Consider the following 21,020-nt stretch of genomic DNA (forward strand, 5'->3'; position numbering starts at 1 on the left):
AGATAGGAGGTGATATCGCAACTTCGTTGATGCTGGGTCACTAATGTGCTCTCGGGTGCAAGATAGGTATAGGTAAGTTGCTCATATAAATCTGATTAGTCGGCTTTTTTTTTCGTACTATTAACTTCCCAGCTGATGTGAGTTAGGTATAGAATTAGGACATCTTCGTCTTGTGTCTTGGCGCTCCGACGGTTGAATAAGGAGGCACATTGACGGCGTGGGGGTCCGCGGAGGTAGATACCACTTGATCGCGTGAAATAGTATTCATCGAACAATAGGATTATCTTCTTTCGCCCCTGTCCTTCTCTCAGTCCTTCTCTCCGAGGAAGCGCTTTTTGGGAGATGTTACGGCGCGGGCGAGATCCGGTTCGTGGTTCGCGAAGCCGGCATGTAACATAAGCCCCCCTTCTTTAGGAGCAAGTTCTAGGTACGCCCTTTTTAGGTATATTATTTGCCTCCTTCGTCTTGTAAGGACGTGCACCTGACTCGACATACGTATATCACCGGCTGCCGCGTGTTCCTATTCGTCTAGTTCCTATGTGGGAATGTAGGGCTGCATGTACAGTTACGACGTTACGACTGACTGCATGGCTAGGTAGATGTAAACGTACGGCTTGCTCTTAATAATTCCTACTTCTATAAACCCATTACCAAGTAGCGGAATTACTAGGAAGTTTCTGTTTCATCTACGGGTCATCATTGCATACTTAGAATGGATATAGATACCTAGAATTTCGTCTTTGCCTACATAACGCAAAGATATACCAGGACAATTACCAGTCTTCTAGGACCACGTTAGGTATGTTAGATTGGTGGTTTGGCATACCTAAACCTACGTGAAAGAGTAAAGAGCAAGCCCGCTCCTCCTGAAATTAGCGGAGAAGAACAACGCATGAGCTCGGATTCTAGACGAGATTCTGGGGTAAAGGACACTTCTGGTATGCATAGTAAGTAGTAGGCTTATATAGCTAAATAAGAGTTCTGTACGGAGTGGCTCTGTTGTCTCTATAGTCTTTTTAGTTTCACACCGTGATAGTATGGGTAATTCCTTAATTCGAGGACCCAAGATACAATACTTTCGTTGTGTCGAGTTATCTATTATCACACGGAGAAACCCGTCCCTGAATTTGCCAATTCCTGGTTCCGGCGAAGGGTATAGTTAAACCTGAGATTTGATTAGTACTGGCGGCATTGTAAATACACTATGTCGTCGTATTTCTACCACATAGTCACCTAAAGCACTAATTATCTGTGTCTCGAATTGTCTCGAATGATAATGACCTGTTGGGAAACTTAGATACAGGGTCCTACACATGTCAATTTGTGGTTAATCCAACACCGGTGAAGCTCACTAGAACTTTACCGGAAACACGTAATGGATATCAGCTACTCTTGACGTCGTATCTAGCGTTGCCCAAGTAGCTTGATAGAGACTCCGTATGCCTAAGTGACAAGTCAATTTTTAACACTTCATCCGAATTGAATAATATAGAGATATTTTTCTTGCTTGGGGCGGCTAGGCTAGGTGGTTTAGTATATTGGCGAGTCGTACGACTGCAAGGGTATGATTTACAAGTCATACCATACAGCTGGTTACTATGTACGGATGAGCTACCCGAGTCTGGCTTTTTTATTTTATTTTTTTATATTTTTTTATTACATAGTATATAAAAAAGAAGGAAAAAGAAGAAATCTTTGGTCAGCTATGTTTATGCGTATCTGACGTGTAATATACCTCCTACGTTATGTGCTTGGCGTGATGTTAACAGGTAGATGTAAAAGTGATGCTAAAGATGCAACATTCTGTGAGGTAGTCTGTTGGGTATAAAAGTTGTGGCTGTGTACATATGATAATGTACATATTGTACGTATTGGTTGAGAAATGGGGAACGGTGGGGAAGGCGTCGTGGCTTATTGAACCAATCATCATTGGTCAAAACAACATTCAGGGGGGATCGACCCAAACGGATTGTGCGGAGAGTTACGGTGAAGTAACCCCCACTCTTTCGTTTCCACCGCTTCTCCTTAGCTCCCAAGGCTCTTCGTCTGGACTGTTCAGGACGTGCCTTAAACTTTAGCATTTTAATGTTTTAATGTCCATTGACTTTTTAAATAATCCCATCTTTTTTTTGATAAAAAAGGTACCTCTACCAATCGTCTTATACACAATCCCTCCCGGTTCTATATACCCTCCCTTTCATTACCTACATGAAATGGTTGCGTAAATTCTCCTTTGAGCATTAAGCTAGACCTTTTGTGTCTATTTACTCCCTTTGCTATTCGTTGGGTACCTGGGGGCTCTAAAGAAGCTGGTGGACGTGGGCGATAATGGCTGAAAAAACGTACCCGATACTGTCGAGAAGGCAGATTGAAGGTCTAATCGCCGAGGGACGACACATTTTCATCGCTGACCAATACGTATTCAAGGCCGATGCCTGGCTCCCGTATCACCCAGGTGGTGACAAGGCAATCCTGCATATGGTTGGTCGAGATGCTACCGATGAAGTCACTGCGTTAGTGCTGCTCTCTCCCGTATAACCCTATTACCCGCATCAGAATCTCAATACTCTAACATGTCCTTGTTATTTATTATAGTCTCCATTCTGCCGAAGCAAGACAGCAAATGAACCGTTATCGGATCGGTCGAATAGAAGGAAGATGGACCAACTTCGTTCCCCCTATCCAAGGTGGTAAATTCAGACCATTACTAGGGGGCGACGATGTTGAGAAGGAGGCTGAAGAAGGAGACGTAATTTCTACTGTTACTTCGAGCAGCCCGAGTTCCCGGGAACCTTCTCCCGTTTTTGACGGCGCCGACTCCGAGGTTCGAAAACGGCGCGGTGCTGATGGGGCAGTGCCCAAATCTTCATCAACATCTTCCGTGTCTTCTGTGGAACCTGACGATGATGGCATGTCGTACCTCGATACTATTACCAGGGAGAAGACAACTTTGGATTTGGAGAAATACCCCTCCCTGGATTTTGATACCCAGGATACCATCGTGGCCAAATATCGCCATCTTGGCGAGCGGATCAAAGCCGAAGGTCTCTATAAGTGTAACTATGGGGCATATGCAATCGAGTGTACCCGGTATTCTATCCTCTTCGCCCTGACCTTCCTCTTTTTACATTGGAGTTGGTACGTTCCTAGTGCAATATGCCTAGGCGCATTCTGGCATCAACTTGTTTTTACCGCCCACGACGCCGGTCACATGGGTATCACGCATGGCTTCCACACGGATACCGTTATTGGTATCATCATTGCCGATTTCTTAGGTGGGCTCTCCTTAGGATGGTGGAAGCGAAACCATAATGTGCATCATATTGTTACCAATGCACCTGAGCACGACCCGGATATTGAACATATGCCGTTCATGGCTGTGTCCCACCGATTCTTCACGTCGATGCGTTCCACTTTCTACGATCGTGTAATGGAGTACGATGCTGCAGCAAAGCTCATGCTCAGGATCCAGCCGTACACTTACTACATACTTCTCCTTTTCGGACGTCTGAACCTCTACCGCCTATCCTGGGATTATTTACTTGCTCGCAGGGGTCCCAAGAAGGGACCTGCCTGGTGGCATGGGTGGTTCGAGATAGTCGGGCAGCTTTGTTTCATTACTTGGTACTTCTATGGAGTAGTGTATAAGTTGATCCCAAACAACTGGGATCGATTCGTCTTCTTCCTGATCAGCCACATGGTCCCCATGCCCGTCCACGCGCAGATCTGTCTTTCCCACTTCGCAATGAGCACATCCGATATGGGCCCCCACGAATCATTTCCTCAGAAGATGCTGCGCACGACCATGGACATTGACTGCCCTCAGTGGCTGGACTTTTTCCATGGCGGTCTGCAATTCCAAGTGATCCACCACTTGTTCCCCAGGATTCCGCGCCATAATCTCCGCCGCACGCAAAAGCTGGTACAGGAGTTTTGTAACGATGTCGGTATCCCGTACGCGCTATACGGCTTCGTGGATGGTAATAAGCAGGTTGTTGGCACGCTAGCCGAGGTGTCGAGGCAAGCAGCCATCCTTGCTAAGTGTCAGAAGGTCATCAGCGAGGGGGATGATCCAATTCATGGACACCCTCATTAATATTCTAGCATGGTGCTACCCATCTCTTGTCGTAGCTTTTGATAAGCTCTGTAAATAGGTTAGCGGTGTCTTTCTGCAGCGGAAGTCAACCAACGGAAAATGGAATAGGGTTGACTCGGTATAATGTTGGAGACATTTCTCGGACTTTATGCCTTACAACCCTCTCAAAACCTAATGCAACCTCGTCGGGATTATTACAAGAGATGGTGCTCTTGAAAACTCGGCGGTATTGCACTCGGTTTATCTAGCCATTCTGGTTGAATGGAAATTTGATAACTTTCGGATTCCAAGACAATAGCATCCCCGTAGCGAGCCGATACGATGTCGAGCTGGACGAATCAAATGTAGGTCTCGTACCTGACCTGCGACTCGTCCACTACCAAGGTATATTGTTAAAATCGGCCGCGGTATGCTGCACTGGCGTAGGGGCTTTCGTCCAAACCAGGTGCCCAAGATCATGAAGAAGGTAGTTTACCATGTTGCTGCCCTACCGGACAAGAGGGATATATGCATGCCTGAGAGATTGCCTTATTGTGAGCTGATTCCTGGCAGTTCTCACATAGATTGATTTAATGCTCTTATGAAACGCTCGATAATCTCTTACATCTCAATCCACGCTACGTGTAGCCATGTGTACAAGCTGAGGTTCTGGACAAGCTCTTAGTGGTCGCTTGCTTCAAATATATTTTCTAGTACCTTCGGCTGCCGCGGGTTTTCGGTCGAGGATAAACCTTAATAACTTTCGACTCTCGTTGGGTAAAGAAGCGTTTCTGGACAGCCGCACGAATCCTGCGAGGCGGGAAAGGTCTTGCCTGCCGAAGGGGTCGCGTGTATGCCCAAAGTCGATAGGTGGGTGTTCCCGTCGCTTTCTTGCAGCAACCCGGCCCCGGCTTTAGAATGTCCAAGCAAGAAAGTTTTGCATCCAGGGCTGCTACACGACTGAGAGGAAGTACCTAAAGCATCGTCTGTTCACCGACCAATATGGATCCTTAGAATATTATATCTGGAACCACTAATTATCTGAACGCGAGGACGAGATTGGCAGAAGGTGCCTCGCATATGACTCTACATCATGTCAGTTACCCTATTGTTTGCTACTGTCTTACATACCGACATGCTTGCTGCAGCTTTCCTTGCGTGCATAGCATGACGCTCGAGAGAGATGCCGCGGCCAGTGATGCGTTGGGAACGAAGAGACAAGCCTTGCCTCGTGTACAACCACGATATCTTTAGCAGAGTGTAAAGTGAAAAAAGCAAATACGGTGTGACCCTGGCAGGTTGCTTCAAATTTGGAAAGGCTAGTAGACCGGTCTGTTTTCAGGAGCACGGCCTGGACTATATATTCTGGTCTTCCCTCGCTGTTTCAAACTCTGCACTCCTCTTATCATCTACCGTTTAGTCGTCCTGGGTTGTGCTTGTTTCTGAGTGCGTAAGGTTGGGTCGTTCTTCAACGTATACACTTTCGGTTTCTCCAGTTTTTGGGAGGTTTTGATCTTTTTCTTTACGATATGGGACCAACAAAGATGGACGAGAAGTCAGCCACGCGGATTGCTAAGTCCCGCGGGAAGAACGTACTTACGCCATGATCTACTAGTTTCCATCGATGGCTTGCTTACTGATACTTACTACGGGAGCAGGACCCCTTCGCAAAGCGTGCAGATATGGCCGCCCGAAACAACAAGGATCAGAAGGGCGATGGCTCGGACGGATCCTGGCGGAAGAGCGACTCAGACCAGAAGAAAAACGACAGCGGCCAGGAAAAGTAAAAGAGGATCCGGGGCTGTCCCCGTCCAATCAGCAGTTCCCGCATGGGCTGACACAGGTGCGATAGTGGCGCGAGCGCCGCTTTATAGAGGCCGGGAACTGAAGCTCTAGACGGGGGCCCCTTTGTGATAGATCATAAGGCGATGGTCTCAGGTTGGCTGAAGATGGGGAATTATGAACCGCGTTGGGTGGGGGACTGGGCGAAGGAGCTGGCGGGAGAAAAGCGCGTGGGTAATGATGCCGTAGTATCGACGTCACCATCGCGGTGCGCACATGATCGTGGACGAGAAGCGGAATATACCGGGACAAGTCAGGCAGAGCAACTGGCAACTTTTCTCTCATTTTCCAATCTTCTTCTTCTTTAACGCACCAAGTAGAATTATTAGTAAAGCCACCGTGTATGCCAGTTAAGAGTACATTAATAGGTTACCCTTTTTTTTGTTCTTGTTTTGGATGGGCCGCCTCATCTTCATTATTGGCTACTTCAGAATTCTCCGTTCGAGGGGCGGAAAGGGGGAAGGGACCACATCTTACTGTCGTTACCAAGATCAGCAGATACCCAATTCCCAAACCCCGATTCCAAGGTCGTGCTCAGGTATGAAGTACACCTAGGTATCCAACAATGTTACTTTAGAAGTAGTCCCAAGCAGCAAATTTACTTATATCCGATGTGACATAGCTATAAGGTATACCAGCTGATCGGATCCTGGGTTTCGCCAGTTTGATGCGGCTTACCCAAAAAGGGGGTGTACAGGCGTGATGGCTTAGCTTCGACTTGGAGTCAGTTCGGCTTATTAGAAAACGTATTAGTATTGGGTGCATGAATAATTGATGAATCATGTTTCAGCAAAGAATTTACTCGTAAAATTAATAGAAAGAAGGAAAAAGAAAATAGAAAGGAAAGAAAAGGAAAAAAGTTGAGAAGTGACGTAGATGATACAACACAACACCTGCAAGGAATTATGGTATTAGACGTACTTCGCATAATAGGGGGGCAAGGTAATGAAGACAAGAAGGCTAAGATAAAAATAAAATATGAGAATTGATAGAATAAAAGGGTATACTTACCCAGAAGGAAAGGAACGGTATTATCCGCCAACGAAACAACATTGAGGCCCAAGCCAGGCACACATCTTAAATCTACCCCGCCTATTTATTTGACTCTGAATCAGACGTTGTTATAACAGTGATGCTATATCGAAGTTTTCAACAAACTACTACTTACCAAAGCCGTAGCATTCATCACGCACAGTGTTCATGTGAAGTACATCTATCCAATCTATGTATGTGTACGAACTTGTCTAAACAGTCTAGTATAAGTAATGAGCAGCGGGTATCCCAGTAGTCGGATCTTCAGATAAATTGGGCTCATCTGAAGATCTAGGTAGCCCCAGTACAACAATAACAACGACCACAACGGACGCTCCCGTCGTATGTAGCAATTTTGCTGCGTCATTATACATGCGGAAATATTTCTCACGTAGTACCTACACGGCAGAGGGGATATGCTCTGTCTGACCCTATCTAACCCTCACAATACCTACATATCAATACATATGGTAGGGATGTACCTAATATATCTAGGGCTGTGCTCGACGTCGCGTCATTTATCAATTGGGAAAACTTGCCGAATTCGATTTTTTTTTTAACATATCACTTGACCCTACCAGCACGCGGGAACACACGCCCGACTTAGAAGAAACCCTTATCCAGGGGTATTACACGCCGGTCGAAATAGTCGGCGAATAATAATAAACGAACGCGAACCCGCGGGTAGCCGACTACTTTTGGTGGCTACAGCGGTTAAGAAAAAAAAAAAAAAAAACCCCCAAAAAAAAACTCCAAGATTGGGCAGAGTATTCTCACTTTCTCACTCTCCTTTCTTTATCCTCGTCATGTATGCAGGTAGGACGTTTCTTGCTTCCGTCGGCGGGATGTACCCTGTATTCTGACATCCTACGAAGCCAAGAGAAACTGACATGTTCATCTTGGTCAACGTAGAGAGAAGAAGAAAGATAATCGAATGATTTTCTTGTTGACTCCTAACGACAGGCACCCTTTTTCTCCAAGGTCCTTCGTACATCGACATGTAATCTTTCTATTTTATTATTTCCCCTTCTTCCTGAAACCGTTGCCAATAATGTATTCCCAGATATCCCGTTGCCTTACTATTTCGCATTTCCAAATAAATATGATGGTTAAGAAATACGTGCTTTTGGAGCGAAGCGAATGGAATGATGTTAAGCTTGAATTTCGATCAAAGCGCGCTATGCGCAAGAATCTGCACGTTTCCGTAGGCCAAAACTTTAACTGCCTTTTAGCTGCGAGAATTGGGGGACGTTCGTCTGGTCCCAGGGCACTGGCTTAGGGAACCTTGGCGCAGATGTCATATCACGCTGATAAGCAAAGTGCCTTTCGATGGTTAATGTACCTACTGTACATAGTAGAAGCGCTTACAAGTTACAGGTACCTATGTACATATTATGTAGACTTTAGAGATTAGAAGGTTCAGCCTCGTCAGCCTTTAGCGGTCAGCAGTCAGGAGTCAGGACTTAGCAGTCAGCTGTTTACGTATGATGTATTGTAGGTACTATGTAGTACATACCTAAGGTAGTATACTGTATGCTAGCAGCTACGCAGCTTACCTTAGGTACCTAGGTAGTGTTGCCCCCCGCTGCCCCGCCAAACTTTAATCCTTGCACGGTCGAATTGAACCCGCAGCAAAGCTGTAATCACTTATTTCAATTCGCCCCTCACAATACACATACATCATCATTCATTGAACGCTTCATCCTCTCAGCCTTGCCTTGCCTTGCCTTGCCTTGCAGGTCACCTCAACGTAGTTACGTACTTCGGCAAGGTTCTGATTCCAGGTTACTTTGATAGAATATCCAAAACAATATTGTAATTCGACTTGCTTTTTGCCTTTTTTTTGCCCTTTGCTTTGCTTTTCTCTTCTTTTTTCTATCAAGTCTTATTATCAGATATTCATTATCGTCAATTCGTCCGTCTAAACCACACTTGAAATATTTAATCAGATATCTCCCATTCAGCGCTGTTGATGAACTACCAAAATACCCTTATCTACATCTCGGCGCGGCATGGTAACGTGACTTGCGGTGCTGAGACGAGAACGCAACGATGGAACCCAACGTCCAGCGCCTTCTTAACGACAAGCTATATGACAAGAGGAAGACCGGCGCCCTTGAGTATGTTCCGAGTCTCGTCTCCCTGGATAAATATCTAAAATACCTTGAATTTGATGTCGAGTTAGCTTTCGTTAACTTATAAACAGGCTCGAACGCTCCATCCGAGAGCTTGTAGTTCTCAAGGACTACAATAGGGTTAAGGATATCCTCGAGCAGTTGTGTAACGAATATGCTTATGCTGTCCACCAACCTCATGCGCGCAACGGAGGCTTGATAGGTCTGGCTGCCGCCGCGATTGCCCTCGGCCCAGTATGTTTCCTCCCTCCCCTTCTCTTCTATCCCCTTGTTCAGAAACCTTTTGTTGCCTCCTGATACTGTTCAATCTGACCCATTCTAAGGAATTACCGAGATACCTCGAAGTGATAGTACCGCCTGTACTGGCTTGTTTCACAGACCAAGATGCTCGTGTTCGCTATTATGCTTGCGAATCTATGTACAACATTGCCAAAGTCGCCAAGGGGGAGATTTTGAAGTATTTTAATCATATATTTGATGCTCTATGCAAGGTACTCACGCCCCCCTCCATCTGAGACTTCTTTTTCGTTAGCCTGACATTCACTCTCTCTACTGCAGCTAGGCGCAGACTCCGAACTCTCTGTGAAAAATGGCGCCGAACTTCTCGATCGCCTTATCAAGGACATCGTCTCTGAGTCTGCAGCTACATATGTGTCCGTGCTTGAGAGTGAACAGCCCCCACCTTATGAAGCCAAGGACTCTGGCTCAATCACTTCACCAAATTTAAACCTTCCAACAGCTTTCTCCCTGCCGGATTTTATCCCCCTCCTCAAAGAACGGATATGGGTTATGAACCCGTTTACTAGAACGTTCCTTGTTGGATGGATTACTCTGCTTGACTCGATTCCAGACCTCGAATTGGTTACGTACCTACCCGAGTTCCTGGGAGGCTTGCTCAAGTTTGTCAGCGGCAACAATGCCGATGTTCATGCGGCCACCCAAGCCTGTCTGGATAAGTTCTTGAACGAGATCAAGAGGATTTCCCGAGTAAAGAAAGGGATCGCCGAAAGCAGGAAATCAAAGGGGGAGGGAAAGAGAAAACGAGAGGACTCTGTCGACAGCGGTAGTATGCGTCAGGCGGACGATGCTGATGAAGCGGGATCTGCTACTGCTAATGAGGACGATGATGAAGTCAGCAGCGAGGACGACTGGATTCCGGGGCAGGATGTGCAGATCAACTATAAGGCCATTCTTGAGATTCTCACCGCGACGCTTGACTCTCCACTGGGTACGTGTTCTTGGCCGAATGATATCATTGCAGATTCTAATATTGAGATAGAGGAAGATAGTCTCCTAGAGAGTCTGCGATGGATAGTCTCCTTTCTAGACATCTGCCCCGAAGAGGTCTTACCGTTTACTCCCAAAATATTAGCTCATCTCCTCCCAGCGATGGCTAGCGGGGTCGAGTCGATTCGGCTAGCTGCGACAAGGGTGAACACGTCGCTCATGGAATACGTTGTTTCTCTGGCGGATGAAAACGAAGTCTCCCCTGGTCAATCGACGTCACGACTCTCTGCACCTGCTACTGACCGCCCCGAGGGAGTGTCTAGTACGCGAGCCTCCTTGTCGAGCAATCGCGAAATCGATCTACGTAGTCCCACGCCAGCTCAGCATCGCCGAGCATCAACGCCCGCCCAACAAGCCCAGCCCCAGCCGGACTTGGATTATGCTGCTGCCGTCAATTCTCTTACCTTACTATTTTTGAACGACCACGAGGCAACTCGTGTTGCTGCACTAACTTGGCTTATTATGTTGCATCGAAAAGCACCTAGAAAGATCGTTGCGTTCAATGACGGGACATTTCCCGCCCTCCTCAAGACACTTTCTGATCCAGCAGAAGCTGTCGTAACCAAAGACTTGCAACTACTATCGCAAATATCGAGAAACAGCGAAGACGACTATTTTTCAAACTTCATGGTCAGCCTCCTACAGCTTTTCTCCACTGATAGAAAGTTATTAGAGACTCGAGGGAACCTAATTATCCGCCAATTGTGCATGACTTTGAGTCCCGAGAGGATATATCGTACTTTAGCCGAAGCGATCGAAAAAGAAGAGGATGTCGAGTTTGCCAGCATTATGGTGCAGAACCTCAACAACAATCTCATTACGGCGCCGGAGTTGGCTGACCTCAGGAAACGGTTAAGGAATCTAGAAACCAAGGTAATGAAGGCTGTTTAGCCACCTAATGAAATTATGATTTGCGTATTGCTCACTATTGTTATAGGAAGGCCAAACCTTCTTCGTCGCCCTATTTCGCTCTTGGTGTTATAATGCGGTGGCGACTTTTTCCCTATGTCTACTCGCTCAGGCGTACGAGGCTGCATATAATCTCCTACAGATCTTGTAAGTGAAGCCAAATAAGAGTATATTTATAGTAACTACCTAGGTGGTCAATTTACTAATATAGACAAGTGCGGAGCTGGAGATGACAGTTAATATTCTTATTCAGATCGACAAGCTTGTCCAGCTGATCGAGTCCCCTGTTTTCACATGTGAGTTAACCCAATTCCGAGCCTGCAATTGACAAAGATATGTTAATAAGACGCCGTTGGGCTACCAGATCTTCGACTACAGCTTCTCGAGCCCGAGAAATACCCGTACCTCTACAAATGTCTATATGGAATTTTGATGCTTTTGCCGCAGTCCTCTGCCTTTGCCGCACTCAAAAACAGATTGAACAGCGTAAGCTCGATAGGATACTTGCAAATCGGGCCTCGACCGTATGTACCATGCCTCACTGCTCCCCTAACAACTTCTCGGCAAGGTTTAGTAGCCGAAGCCGTCTCCTCTTACCAAAGCTATCACCCTCGTTCCAAAAGCGTCCATGACACTTATTCTTCATGCGTTATTAGTCCTGCCGCTACACCTAGTAGTTCAAATTATGACCGCCCGAACAGGTTAGGTAAGGGCCGCGAAGACAACACGATTAGGTGGGACCAGCTCTTGGAAAAGTTCAGGAGCGTACAGGACAAGGCGAGGCGAGCACAGAGGATGCTGAACGGCAGGAATCTCGACGACGGGCCAGACTTCGGCGGACTACGCATCACGGAAAGGGAACCTCCACGGCCGGCGCCCATCCCAGCCGTATCGCCGAAAGACTCGATACCACCTGCTGCCCCACCGCCGAAGCGTTCGAGTTTAGGAAAACAGTTCGGACGACTTGGCGCGTCGGTTTCTGGTAGAGGGAAACGATCACAGCAACAATAGAGTTGGAGTAGATTATGGCGTCGGATTGTGCGATCACTTGTTTACATCATTATAGAAGGGTATGCGAGATATTGAGATGCTAACTTGTTGTACCACGAGGAAGGTGATTTTTGTAGAAGCGCTTCGTTAGATCATCATGTATGTCTTGTATCGAGTACTATCATCATTTGTACAGCGGAGGGGGGATACCTGAAGAGCACATACAAATAGTAATGGTAATAATGGCGTTCATACATAGATACACGTATATTCACGTTGCTTTAGGGACCAGTATAAGCGTGTGTATTATGCGTATTTACAGCTCCTTTGAAGTCTATGGCAGTCCTAATCTAATCTGGGTCTCCTCCTGACCTTGACCGGACTCTCGCGCTCCACCAACTTTTCGAAATTCTCATCTCGCCGCTCCGTCGCATCCCGGAGCTCGGCGCGGAGGGCCTCCAGCTCGGCGCGCGCGGCCTCGACGTCGGGCGGCAGTCCCGCAAAGGCGCGCACCTGGGCGTCGAGGTCCTTCTTCCGAGCGAGCAAGTCTAGATACGCTTCCTCGTCCGCGCGCACGTCCTCGACGGTAACGCTGGGAATGCCGACGGTTTTCTCCAGGGAGAGTACTTGTTGCGTGAGCTCCGGCAGGCGCGAGGACGTGCTCTTCACGAGGCGCTGGAGCTCGAGGTTCTGCCGGGGGAGATCGGGAGGGAGGGCGAATATGCTGCTGCTGCCACCACCACTACCACCACCACTTCCACCACCAGCGATACTCATAGTGCTATCGTTTAGATTAGGAGCGTTGTTAGACGTAGACTGCCGCAGCTCAGCGAGGAAGGCCTCGGCGCGCGCGGCCTCGCGGTCGAGGTACCGGCGCAACAGATCGACGCGTTCGAGGCCGTCCTCGAGCTCGAGGGCGCGGCCCTGCAGCTCGACGAACTGGGACCCGAGGACCTCCGGGGTCGGGTAGGCGACGCCGAGCTCGGCGGCGACGGCGGCCATGGCTTCGAGGGCGGCGGCGCCGTCTTTGGAGAGGTTGGCTTCGAGGGCGGAGAGGAGGTCGGAGGCGAGGATTTCGGGGTCTATTGTTGTTTCTTCTTGTTCTTGTTCTTCTCCTTCATAGCCTTGTTGGTTTTGCTTTTGCGCTTCTACACGCTGTCTTCGGTCCTCGCGGTCCTTTTCCGCGGCGCGTATCTCGTCGAGGGCGGCCTGCTCGACGCGGAAGAGCTGCTCGCGGTGGTCGTCGGCGGCTTCGTTGGCGGCGGCCAGGGCGAGGAGGGCCTTGAGGGTTTCGGGGTTGCGTTCGAAATGGGGCGGGCGACGGGACGAAGAGGAAGAAGAAGAGGAAGAGGAAGAATTGGAGAAGATGCTACGCAGCCAGGTGTCGATGTAAGACCAATCTTTTGCGGTAGAGGCTGCGGCGCGGGCGACGGAGGGGGAGAAGATGGCTGCTTGGGAGGGGGCGAGATGCGACATTGTGAGTAAAGGGAAAAGAAAAAAAAAGAAAAAAGAGACTCTCTTGTATTTTGTTCCTTGGGGTTTGGTAAGGTTGAAGTGAAGCTCCAAAATTTGGAGACGTTCGAAGAGGTTACACGTCGATTACACGCGACACGCAGGGATTAAGGGGGGCATTGGTGGGGTAGAGCTTTTGATCGATCATCGGCTGCAAATCCCCGGACAGGTTCTTTAGCCCCTCTTACCGCTTGGGGAAATATACATGTATACTAAAAATGTGGCGCATGATCGGTGGTGGTACTATAGTACCTACGTACAATGCATGCATGAGGTAGCTAAGGTACACAAATACATAGGAAGTTGCATGTGGCCAGGTTGTCCATGCAGGGATAAAGTTGTTTGAAAGGTACATTTTCCGAACAGCCTAAATACAGCATCTTTATAAGTACTTAACTAACAGATAATGGATGGAATTGCGCGTAGTAGCCACTTGTTAATCTTTTGTATCTTTTCAACCCATTTATACCTTCGTTCACTTCCGAGTTTCTAACATTTCTCTGTGTTTCTACAAACTATTACTTCCTAACTTCTATCCATCATCTATCCTGTAATTACTAGATACCTCCTTCGTTTGCTTCGGCAACACAATTAAAAGATAAAGATAGAAGAAAAAGAAACAAACCTGAAGGCGTCCGCGCCAACAGGCCAACCAAATCCATTTTCTCATCATGATTGTCCCTCTATCAGCGCTGGCTCTTGCAGCCACAGCGCTCACTTCTACCGGCCTCGTTCAAGCACTCTCTGCCTCTGATATACCCTCCGATACCCCAATCTCGAATCTTCTCTCCTCGGCGCAGTCACATTTAACCAAAGGCGAAACTAGCGAGGCTCTTATGTACTACGACGCTGCTGTCGCCCGTGACCCCAATGACTACCTTACCTACTTCAAACGCGCCACTACCAACCTCTCGCTCGGTCGCACGTCGCAGGCCACCTCGGACTTCAACAAGGTCTTACAACTGAAGCCGGATTTCGAAGGCGCGCATTTGCAGCTGGGGAAGTTAAAGGCCAGGAGTGCCGATTGGGATGGAGCCAAGCAACACTACATTTTAGCCAAGCATAAGCAAGGCTCCCCCGAATTCGAGAAGCTTGTTGAGGCGCAGGGCGCCGCGAAGCTGGCCGAGGAAGCTGCAAAAAAGGGAAATTGGGACGACTGCATAAGCCAGGCCAGCGAGGCCATCCTCGTCGCAAACCGCGCTCCTAACCTTCGAGAGCTACGCGTCAAATGTCGATTCGAGAAGGGAGAAGTTGAAGGGGCGCTGGGCGACTTACAACACATTCTACAGATGAAACCGGGCGATACCACCCCCCATTTACAGATATCGGCTACTACGTTTTACGCTCTAGGGGATTTGGAACAGGGAATGGGACAGGCCAAGAAGTGTCTGCACTCCGACCCCGAGTCTAAACCCTGCAAGAAGTTATTAAAACAAGAGAAGAGCATCGATAAGACGATAATTAAAGTCAACAAGGCCTTGGAGAGAAATCAGCCCATGTCGGGTGTTAAGCTGTTAATACCATCCGGCGACGAACCGGGTCTGATCAACGAGATAGAAGAGCAGATTAAGGAGTACAAGAAAGCTGGTATCATCCCGGAGCGGTCACCCAATGTGTTACTGGCCAGATTAGTTGAGACTGCTTGTCAGGCTTACTACGAGGTATGACAATTACTTATCTAACGCTCGAAACTCAAGATGAGTTGCTAATATTTTCACAGGCAAATGGCAAGAAGGCTAGCATATATTGTCCGAAAGCTCTAGAACTAGACGAAAATTCCCTCTACGGTCTCTTGTACAAGGCCAAAACACAATTAGACGCCGAGGAATTCGAAAGTTGTGTAGCGACTCTGAAGAAAGCAGCAGAAATAAGACCAGACAAGAACAATGTCATAAACCCCCTGATGCAGAAGGCCCAGGTCGCTCTCAAGCGCAGCAAGACGAAAGATTACTACAAGGTTCTCGGCGTGTCTCACGACGCGGACGAGCGACAGATCAAGTCGGCCTACCGGAAACTTACCAAGATTCACCACCCCGACAAGGCGGCGAAGCAGGGCCTGAGCAAGGAGGAGGCGGAGAAGAAGATGGCTGCTATCAACGAGGCGTACGAGGTGCTCAGCAACCCCGAGCTGCGCGAACGGTTCGACCGCGGCGATGACCCTAATTCCCACGAGCAGCAGCAGGGCAACCCATTCCAACAAGGACACCCGTTCATGTTTCAGCAGGGCGGCGGTCAACAATTCCACTTCAAGTTCGGTTCGGGAGGCGGTGGTTTCCCGGGTGGTTTCCCCTTCGGTTAAGAATAAGAAGGGGAGACATAAGAAGAGAGACGAGAGAAGATAAAGATGTGAAGAAGGAGACAAAGATGAAGAAGATGAAGAATTCTTGCATGAACCGTCTATGGCGGGAGGTTGGGAGTTTGTGGGGTTTGTGGAGTCTTCAAAGAATATCGTTACAAGTTTTTGCGTTTGAGAAAGCTGGAAATTAAGTCAGTAAAGATAACAATTAATTATTTACCTAGCTAAATATCCGTTTAGGTGAAGCGCAGTTGTTGCTAGGTTTGGGCCTTACTTGCTCGTTTGCCTGGTTTTGACCCTGTGAGTATATACATACCTTACAATAAATATACATGGGCTTGTACAGTTAGTTGTATAAGAGAGATGTGTATTCACAGTTCCGTGGCCCTGATATAGGTTGTTATGACTTACTTGATTGCTTTTTGAGCGGAGTTGAATCTTATCTTATTATTCCTTGTTTCTAACCTATATCATGGCCGGCATATTCAATAACGGACTTGGAATTTGTGAACTCCGGTGGAATAATAAGCACAGTATGATATAATATGCGTTAAAGAAAGTAACATATAAGTCGGGCTTAGAGGTGCAAAAATCCTATTATTCAATTCAAAACATAACATCGCCGATACTATAACACATATATATACCCTACTTAACTTAACACAAGTACCCAGCTTTTAATTTATCGTCTCGTCCCGTCTTATCCTGTGATGTAGGCAGCATCACTTCGTCGCCTGTCACATAGCTCTAATACCCAGTACCAAAACACCCACCTATACACGGCGACTTGAGCTGAAAGAAAGAATATGCCCACCACCACCATCTGATACGATCAGATCATAGAAATGTCTCTCTCCCCTGGCCCCCCTCTAAACCTCATAGTTCCGAACGTCAAGTAATTTTCTATCCGATTCGTCTAGCAACAATTAATAAGTCGTTGCTTACATGAATCATAACCTCAATAAAAGAACGATTGTACAAGAAAGGGAAGAGAAAAAAAAATAGTTCAACGCCAGGGCTTTTCGTAAAGCTCCTTGTCAGTATCATTCATTTCGATCCTTCCTCCCATCTATGGGCCAATGAAGGCAAGATGTCGGAGGATATGGCACGTAGAAAAAAGCAAATGTGATATGTACATTCCGGATTTCAGTGTCTAAACCCAGACACATGGAACCACTCCTCCCCTCTTAATGATCCCCCCCTCTTTTCTCTCCGGCCATTTTTGAAAATCTTATTCCCGATTGCTCGTGGATTATCTTTTTTTCTTCTTTGCATCGTGTCCCGGAAGAGGTAGAACATCTCGGAAGTCCACGGGAAAACAACCCCACGTAAAACTCCAACGGATAGGTTTATCCAGGAAAACTAATCATCATTGTTGCATTCCACATGAGGCCTGCGACGGCTTCGGTAAGCCTGTGGAACGAGTTCGATGTTCCTTGTGCAGCAGGGCACGTTAGGCCCGAACAACCCGAAACCAGATAAATGCAGGAAACGAGACTCGCAGCCTCGGCTTCGGCTTCGGTCATGTACCTCGGAGATATCCTGATGACGGGAAAGATCGGCAAAGAAAGGGAGCCGATTTGTGGAGTCCTTCATGGATAGCTACCTTAATAAAACAAAACTGAATTGTTGCCTGACTCAACCCCATCATGACGATGACGCGTTGGTGCGAATGAAGTACGCCCTACAGCATAAAATTGTGAATATAAGACGTTCTCGGAAACAGTATAACACCGGGATCAGAGTGGACTTACTTGGAAGCTTCGTAAGCCGACCAGCAGATGGCTGTGCTCGGCATTGTAGTCACCACTCTCGGCCGAACTCCTTTGAAGAACCCACGCAGACCCTCCCGTCGGTACAGCAGCCTGCAACCTGCCACAAATCCATTCACCGATCTAAGTTCCGGGTCGGTAGCTGTACCTCGGGTTTGTAGCATAGTCTTGATAACGTCCATTGGCGTGGTTAAAGCTGCGGCGAAACCGCCAGCAACGGCACCTGCCAGACAATGCGTATAAGGATCGTACTTCTTACTCGGATTCATGGCTGTGGATATCGACTCGTACGCGAGGAACTGGAGGGCTGTAAAAGGTACGGTCATGGATAGGGTGGTCGGATACGAGACGTAAAAGGCTGATAGGCCTTCGGTCTTATAGACGTATCGAGCGCAGTCGGTCATAGACCTGTACATCTTGCTCGAATCTTGGATTTGCATGCGCTGCTTGATCACTACCGTTAGGGTTAGTACCTAGGTAAATATATATAGGTAGTATGGAAGATATGAAGCTCGACATACCGTCAAAGGGGTTCATGAGTGCATCACTGGCTATGGTTGCGCAAGCCCCACTTGTTGCTAAAAGGAGAAAGAAAAAATAGTGAGGATTAGACATAATAATCTTTGCCGAGATATCGGGTTCAAGGCGTACCTGCTGCTAAGGGGTGGTGAACTCCAGCTCTATTACCACCCATGACATGCTTGACAGCTTCGTACGTCGCAAAGTATACGGCGTGCGCAGGTCCTAATAGTCCAATAGTGAGAAATGAGTTGGGCCATAGTTTTTTTCTTTTTCTTTTTTAAAAAAAAGGTAGCTTACCAGCTCCGACGACCACACTTGACATCCCTCGCCATAGCTTCAGCACGCCCTCTCTGCTTGCTATACGCATAGTACTCTGTATCATGCCCTTGTAGGAGGCACTCGCTTCCGACGGGCTAAGAATCTGCATTCGCGTCTATAATATATCCCATTAGTATTAAGTCGGATAGTCGGCTGGATTCAAAAAATCACCAACTTTGATCGCGTCAATTGGATACATAACCGTGTGTTCCTGCCATCCTGTTAGCAACCACGGATCAGCTCCGAAAGGCGAGTGGAATCCGGCTTACGGCAATGCCGGCGAAGGCGCCAGCAAGCATATTTTGGGCTAGGGAGAAATTGGGGGGCAGGGACTCATAACTGGTAACAAGATCTAAGTCAGTATCTGCATAAAAGTCATGTTGACTGTCTGAAATTGTGCGGTATGCCTCAGGAAGGAATGCATACTCGTAATCCTCGACGGGCTCAACGATTGTGGGCTGGGCCATTTTGGCCACAGCTTCAGAGCCTTCGCCGAAGGCCTTTGGTTGAAGAGCCAGGGTTGCGACTTTGGTGAGGTCGGAGGGGGGAAGCGGGCGATGTGCGAAATGCGAAGCAGGAGAAGCTTCCCTTATTAGTGTCGCCCTTCAAGAGAAATGGAGTTTATTGAGGGCCGCCAATGCGAGAGATATTGAAGGCCCGCGGACCAGCGGATCGACGACGATGCGGATTTCAGTGGAACAAAGAAGTTGCACAAAGAATTGCGCAAGAATTCGTGTTTGCAAATGAGTATAAAATGGCGAGAGATATATTCCCCTCAAGTTTGTGTGCGCCAATTATTATGGTGATGTTGAGAAGTGACAAGTTGCGAAATTGTGGAAAATCTTCCCGACTCAAATACGTAGGTTGACCTGAATTCGGGGTTGGTGCTTTTGCTGCTTTTGCTGGTGGTGGTGGTACCTAGCAACTACCTAAGATAAGATACCTAGCTTGCAACTGAAAGTAAAAATTGATCCAAGTTTCTCAGCGCATTTCGGAGCCGGTTTAGCAGGGGTACGTCGGATGCCGTGGCCTTCTCAACTCAAGCTAAACCTGGATTAGGTTAAGGGCGGACGTGACGGTCCATCAGATAAGCCCTCATGAGGCTAAGGCTGACTACATATGTGCCTCATTGTTCTCTATGTGGCTTGTGAGTTGTTTAAAAGGGGGGGCTTCCAAAAAATATATTCTCCATTCCGAAAGTTTAACTCCGTTATCAATCAAATCCCTCTGAAATCAGATGCTTACAGGATCCATTTTTCTCACCATTTTTTTTTTTTTTTTGTTTTTTATATCCGTTATACGCATTCGGCAGCGGAAACAATGCCAATGTTTCTACCTAGTATTCCCCCGAGTATCTGGCTTAAGCTAATGCGATCTCGTTTCTTTCATCTGAAATGGCTAGTTATGGCTCATCTCACTTTAACCATAGTTAACCCGTTCGTTTGCTTGTAAATAATTACTACTTAGGTACCCGTTTACTAATGTCACAACCCGACGCCTAAATATATACATACCTTACGTACATACCTTGGACAGGTATCTTTACAGTAATTATCCCGTGTTTGAGCTACCAATGGCAAATATAACGCTATAACGAACATCTCATAATAAAACTAAGTTAGGCACGGTTCAAACAAGGATTCCCGTCTCCTCAGAGGATGTTTGTTACCCAAACAGAGGCTCTAGATCATCCTGAATTCGTTACACTTGTTCTAGAACCTTTCCCTATCAGCATCCTCGTCAATCTCTTATTGAACCCGATCGAGAGGTAGCTTTCATATCTGGCATAATGCAGCCTTCAGATCTGGGGTATGCGGTCATACTACAGATCGATCAGACTATCATCGTACGATGGTGGGTGATATTAGATTTCCCCTTTTTGGCATCTGTCGAATAGCACTTCTTTTCCCATCTAAGTGCCAAGTTATGCATTCTATAATATTATTTTCTATTAGCTGAATTACTATGTAGATTATATGAACTATAACTAGGACACCACTCTCTAAGCCAGCACTCATTCGCATAGAATCGATACTTATATCCTTTCACATGTTCAAGGTGTCGTCGATGTATCGCTGTGCTCGTATACTTACACCACTACGTAATCCATGACACTACCAAGGCCCTAATATTTTCACATCTGTGCAAAATGTATCAATTAATACGTATCCACGTAGTCTATGTGTGACTTTGAAAGGAGGACTTGACTACGTGGTATATGACGAAGCTTAAGATACACAAATAATTATCTTGGTTTGTTTGTTAGATCTGTGATTGACGTATACGTATTCACTCACATCAGTTTTCAATCACAATGATAAGACAGCAAC

At 47.1% G+C, this 21,020-nt stretch overlaps 6 protein-coding genes across 6 annotated transcripts; 4 read left to right on the top strand and 2 right to left on the bottom strand.

The window, feature by feature from the left end:
- The first annotated feature begins 2,205 nt into the window (after positions 1-2,205).
- On the top strand, positions 2,206-4,216 carry F4812DRAFT_291912 (fatty acid/sphingolipid desaturase). The gene is made up of 2 exons (XM_047931156.1): positions 2,206-2,513; positions 2,596-4,216. The coding sequence occupies exons 1-2, from the start codon at positions 2,329-2,331 to the stop codon at positions 4,094-4,096; spliced, it is 1,686 nt and encodes a 561-aa protein (XP_047785290.1). The 5' UTR covers positions 2,206-2,328; the 3' UTR covers positions 4,097-4,216.
- Positions 4,217-5,619: 1,403 nt separating this feature from the next.
- F4812DRAFT_464189 (uncharacterized protein) lies at positions 5,620-5,949 on the top strand (the record flags this gene model as incomplete). Its single annotated transcript, XM_047938321.1, has 3 exons — positions 5,620-5,667; positions 5,734-5,858; positions 5,928-5,949. The coding sequence occupies 3 exons, from the start codon at positions 5,620-5,622 to the stop codon at positions 5,947-5,949; spliced, it is 195 nt and encodes a 64-aa protein (XP_047785291.1).
- Positions 5,950-8,662: 2,713 nt separating this feature from the next.
- F4812DRAFT_448456 (vacuole morphology and inheritance protein) lies at positions 8,663-12,563 on the top strand. The gene is made up of 9 exons (XM_047935862.1): positions 8,663-9,069; positions 9,156-9,318; positions 9,408-9,575; positions 9,643-10,312; positions 10,364-11,244; positions 11,309-11,427; positions 11,497-11,576; positions 11,645-11,804; positions 11,937-12,563. Exons 1-9 carry the CDS (start codon positions 9,002-9,004, stop codon positions 12,289-12,291), a joined length of 2,664 nt encoding a protein of 887 aa, XP_047785292.1. The 5' UTR covers positions 8,663-9,001; the 3' UTR covers positions 12,292-12,563.
- A 52-nt stretch (positions 12,564-12,615) lies between these two features.
- Positions 12,616-13,746, bottom strand: F4812DRAFT_453867 (uncharacterized protein; the record flags this gene model as incomplete). Its single annotated transcript, XM_047936542.1, has 2 exons — positions 12,616-13,000; positions 13,088-13,746. The coding sequence occupies 2 exons, from the start codon at positions 13,744-13,746 to the stop codon at positions 12,616-12,618; spliced, it is 1,044 nt and encodes a 347-aa protein (XP_047785293.1).
- A 488-nt stretch (positions 13,747-14,234) lies between these two features.
- Positions 14,235-16,657, top strand: F4812DRAFT_448459 (DnaJ-domain-containing protein). The gene is made up of 3 exons (XM_047935863.1): positions 14,235-15,443; positions 15,503-16,269; positions 16,319-16,657. Exons 1-2 carry the CDS (start codon positions 14,454-14,456, stop codon positions 16,079-16,081), a joined length of 1,569 nt encoding a protein of 522 aa, XP_047785294.1. The 5' UTR covers positions 14,235-14,453; the 3' UTR covers positions 16,082-16,269; positions 16,319-16,657.
- A 1,068-nt stretch (positions 16,658-17,725) lies between these two features.
- On the bottom strand, positions 17,726-19,157 carry F4812DRAFT_464193 (mitochondrial RNA-splicing protein MRS3; the record flags this gene model as incomplete). The annotated part of the gene is made up of 7 exons (XM_047938322.1): positions 17,726-17,762; positions 17,833-18,304; positions 18,372-18,428; positions 18,502-18,594; positions 18,670-18,805; positions 18,866-18,901; positions 18,960-19,157. The coding sequence occupies 7 exons, from the start codon at positions 19,155-19,157 to the stop codon at positions 17,726-17,728; spliced, it is 1,029 nt and encodes a 342-aa protein (XP_047785295.1).
- Between the last annotated feature and the right edge of the window lie 1,863 nt (positions 19,158-21,020).

This window comes from Daldinia caldariorum (assembly GCF_022478825.1).
Source record: "Daldinia caldariorum strain CBS 122874 unplaced genomic scaffold F4812scaffold_33, whole genome shotgun sequence".
Lineage (NCBI taxonomy): Eukaryota > Fungi > Ascomycota > Sordariomycetes > Xylariales > Hypoxylaceae > Daldinia > Daldinia caldariorum.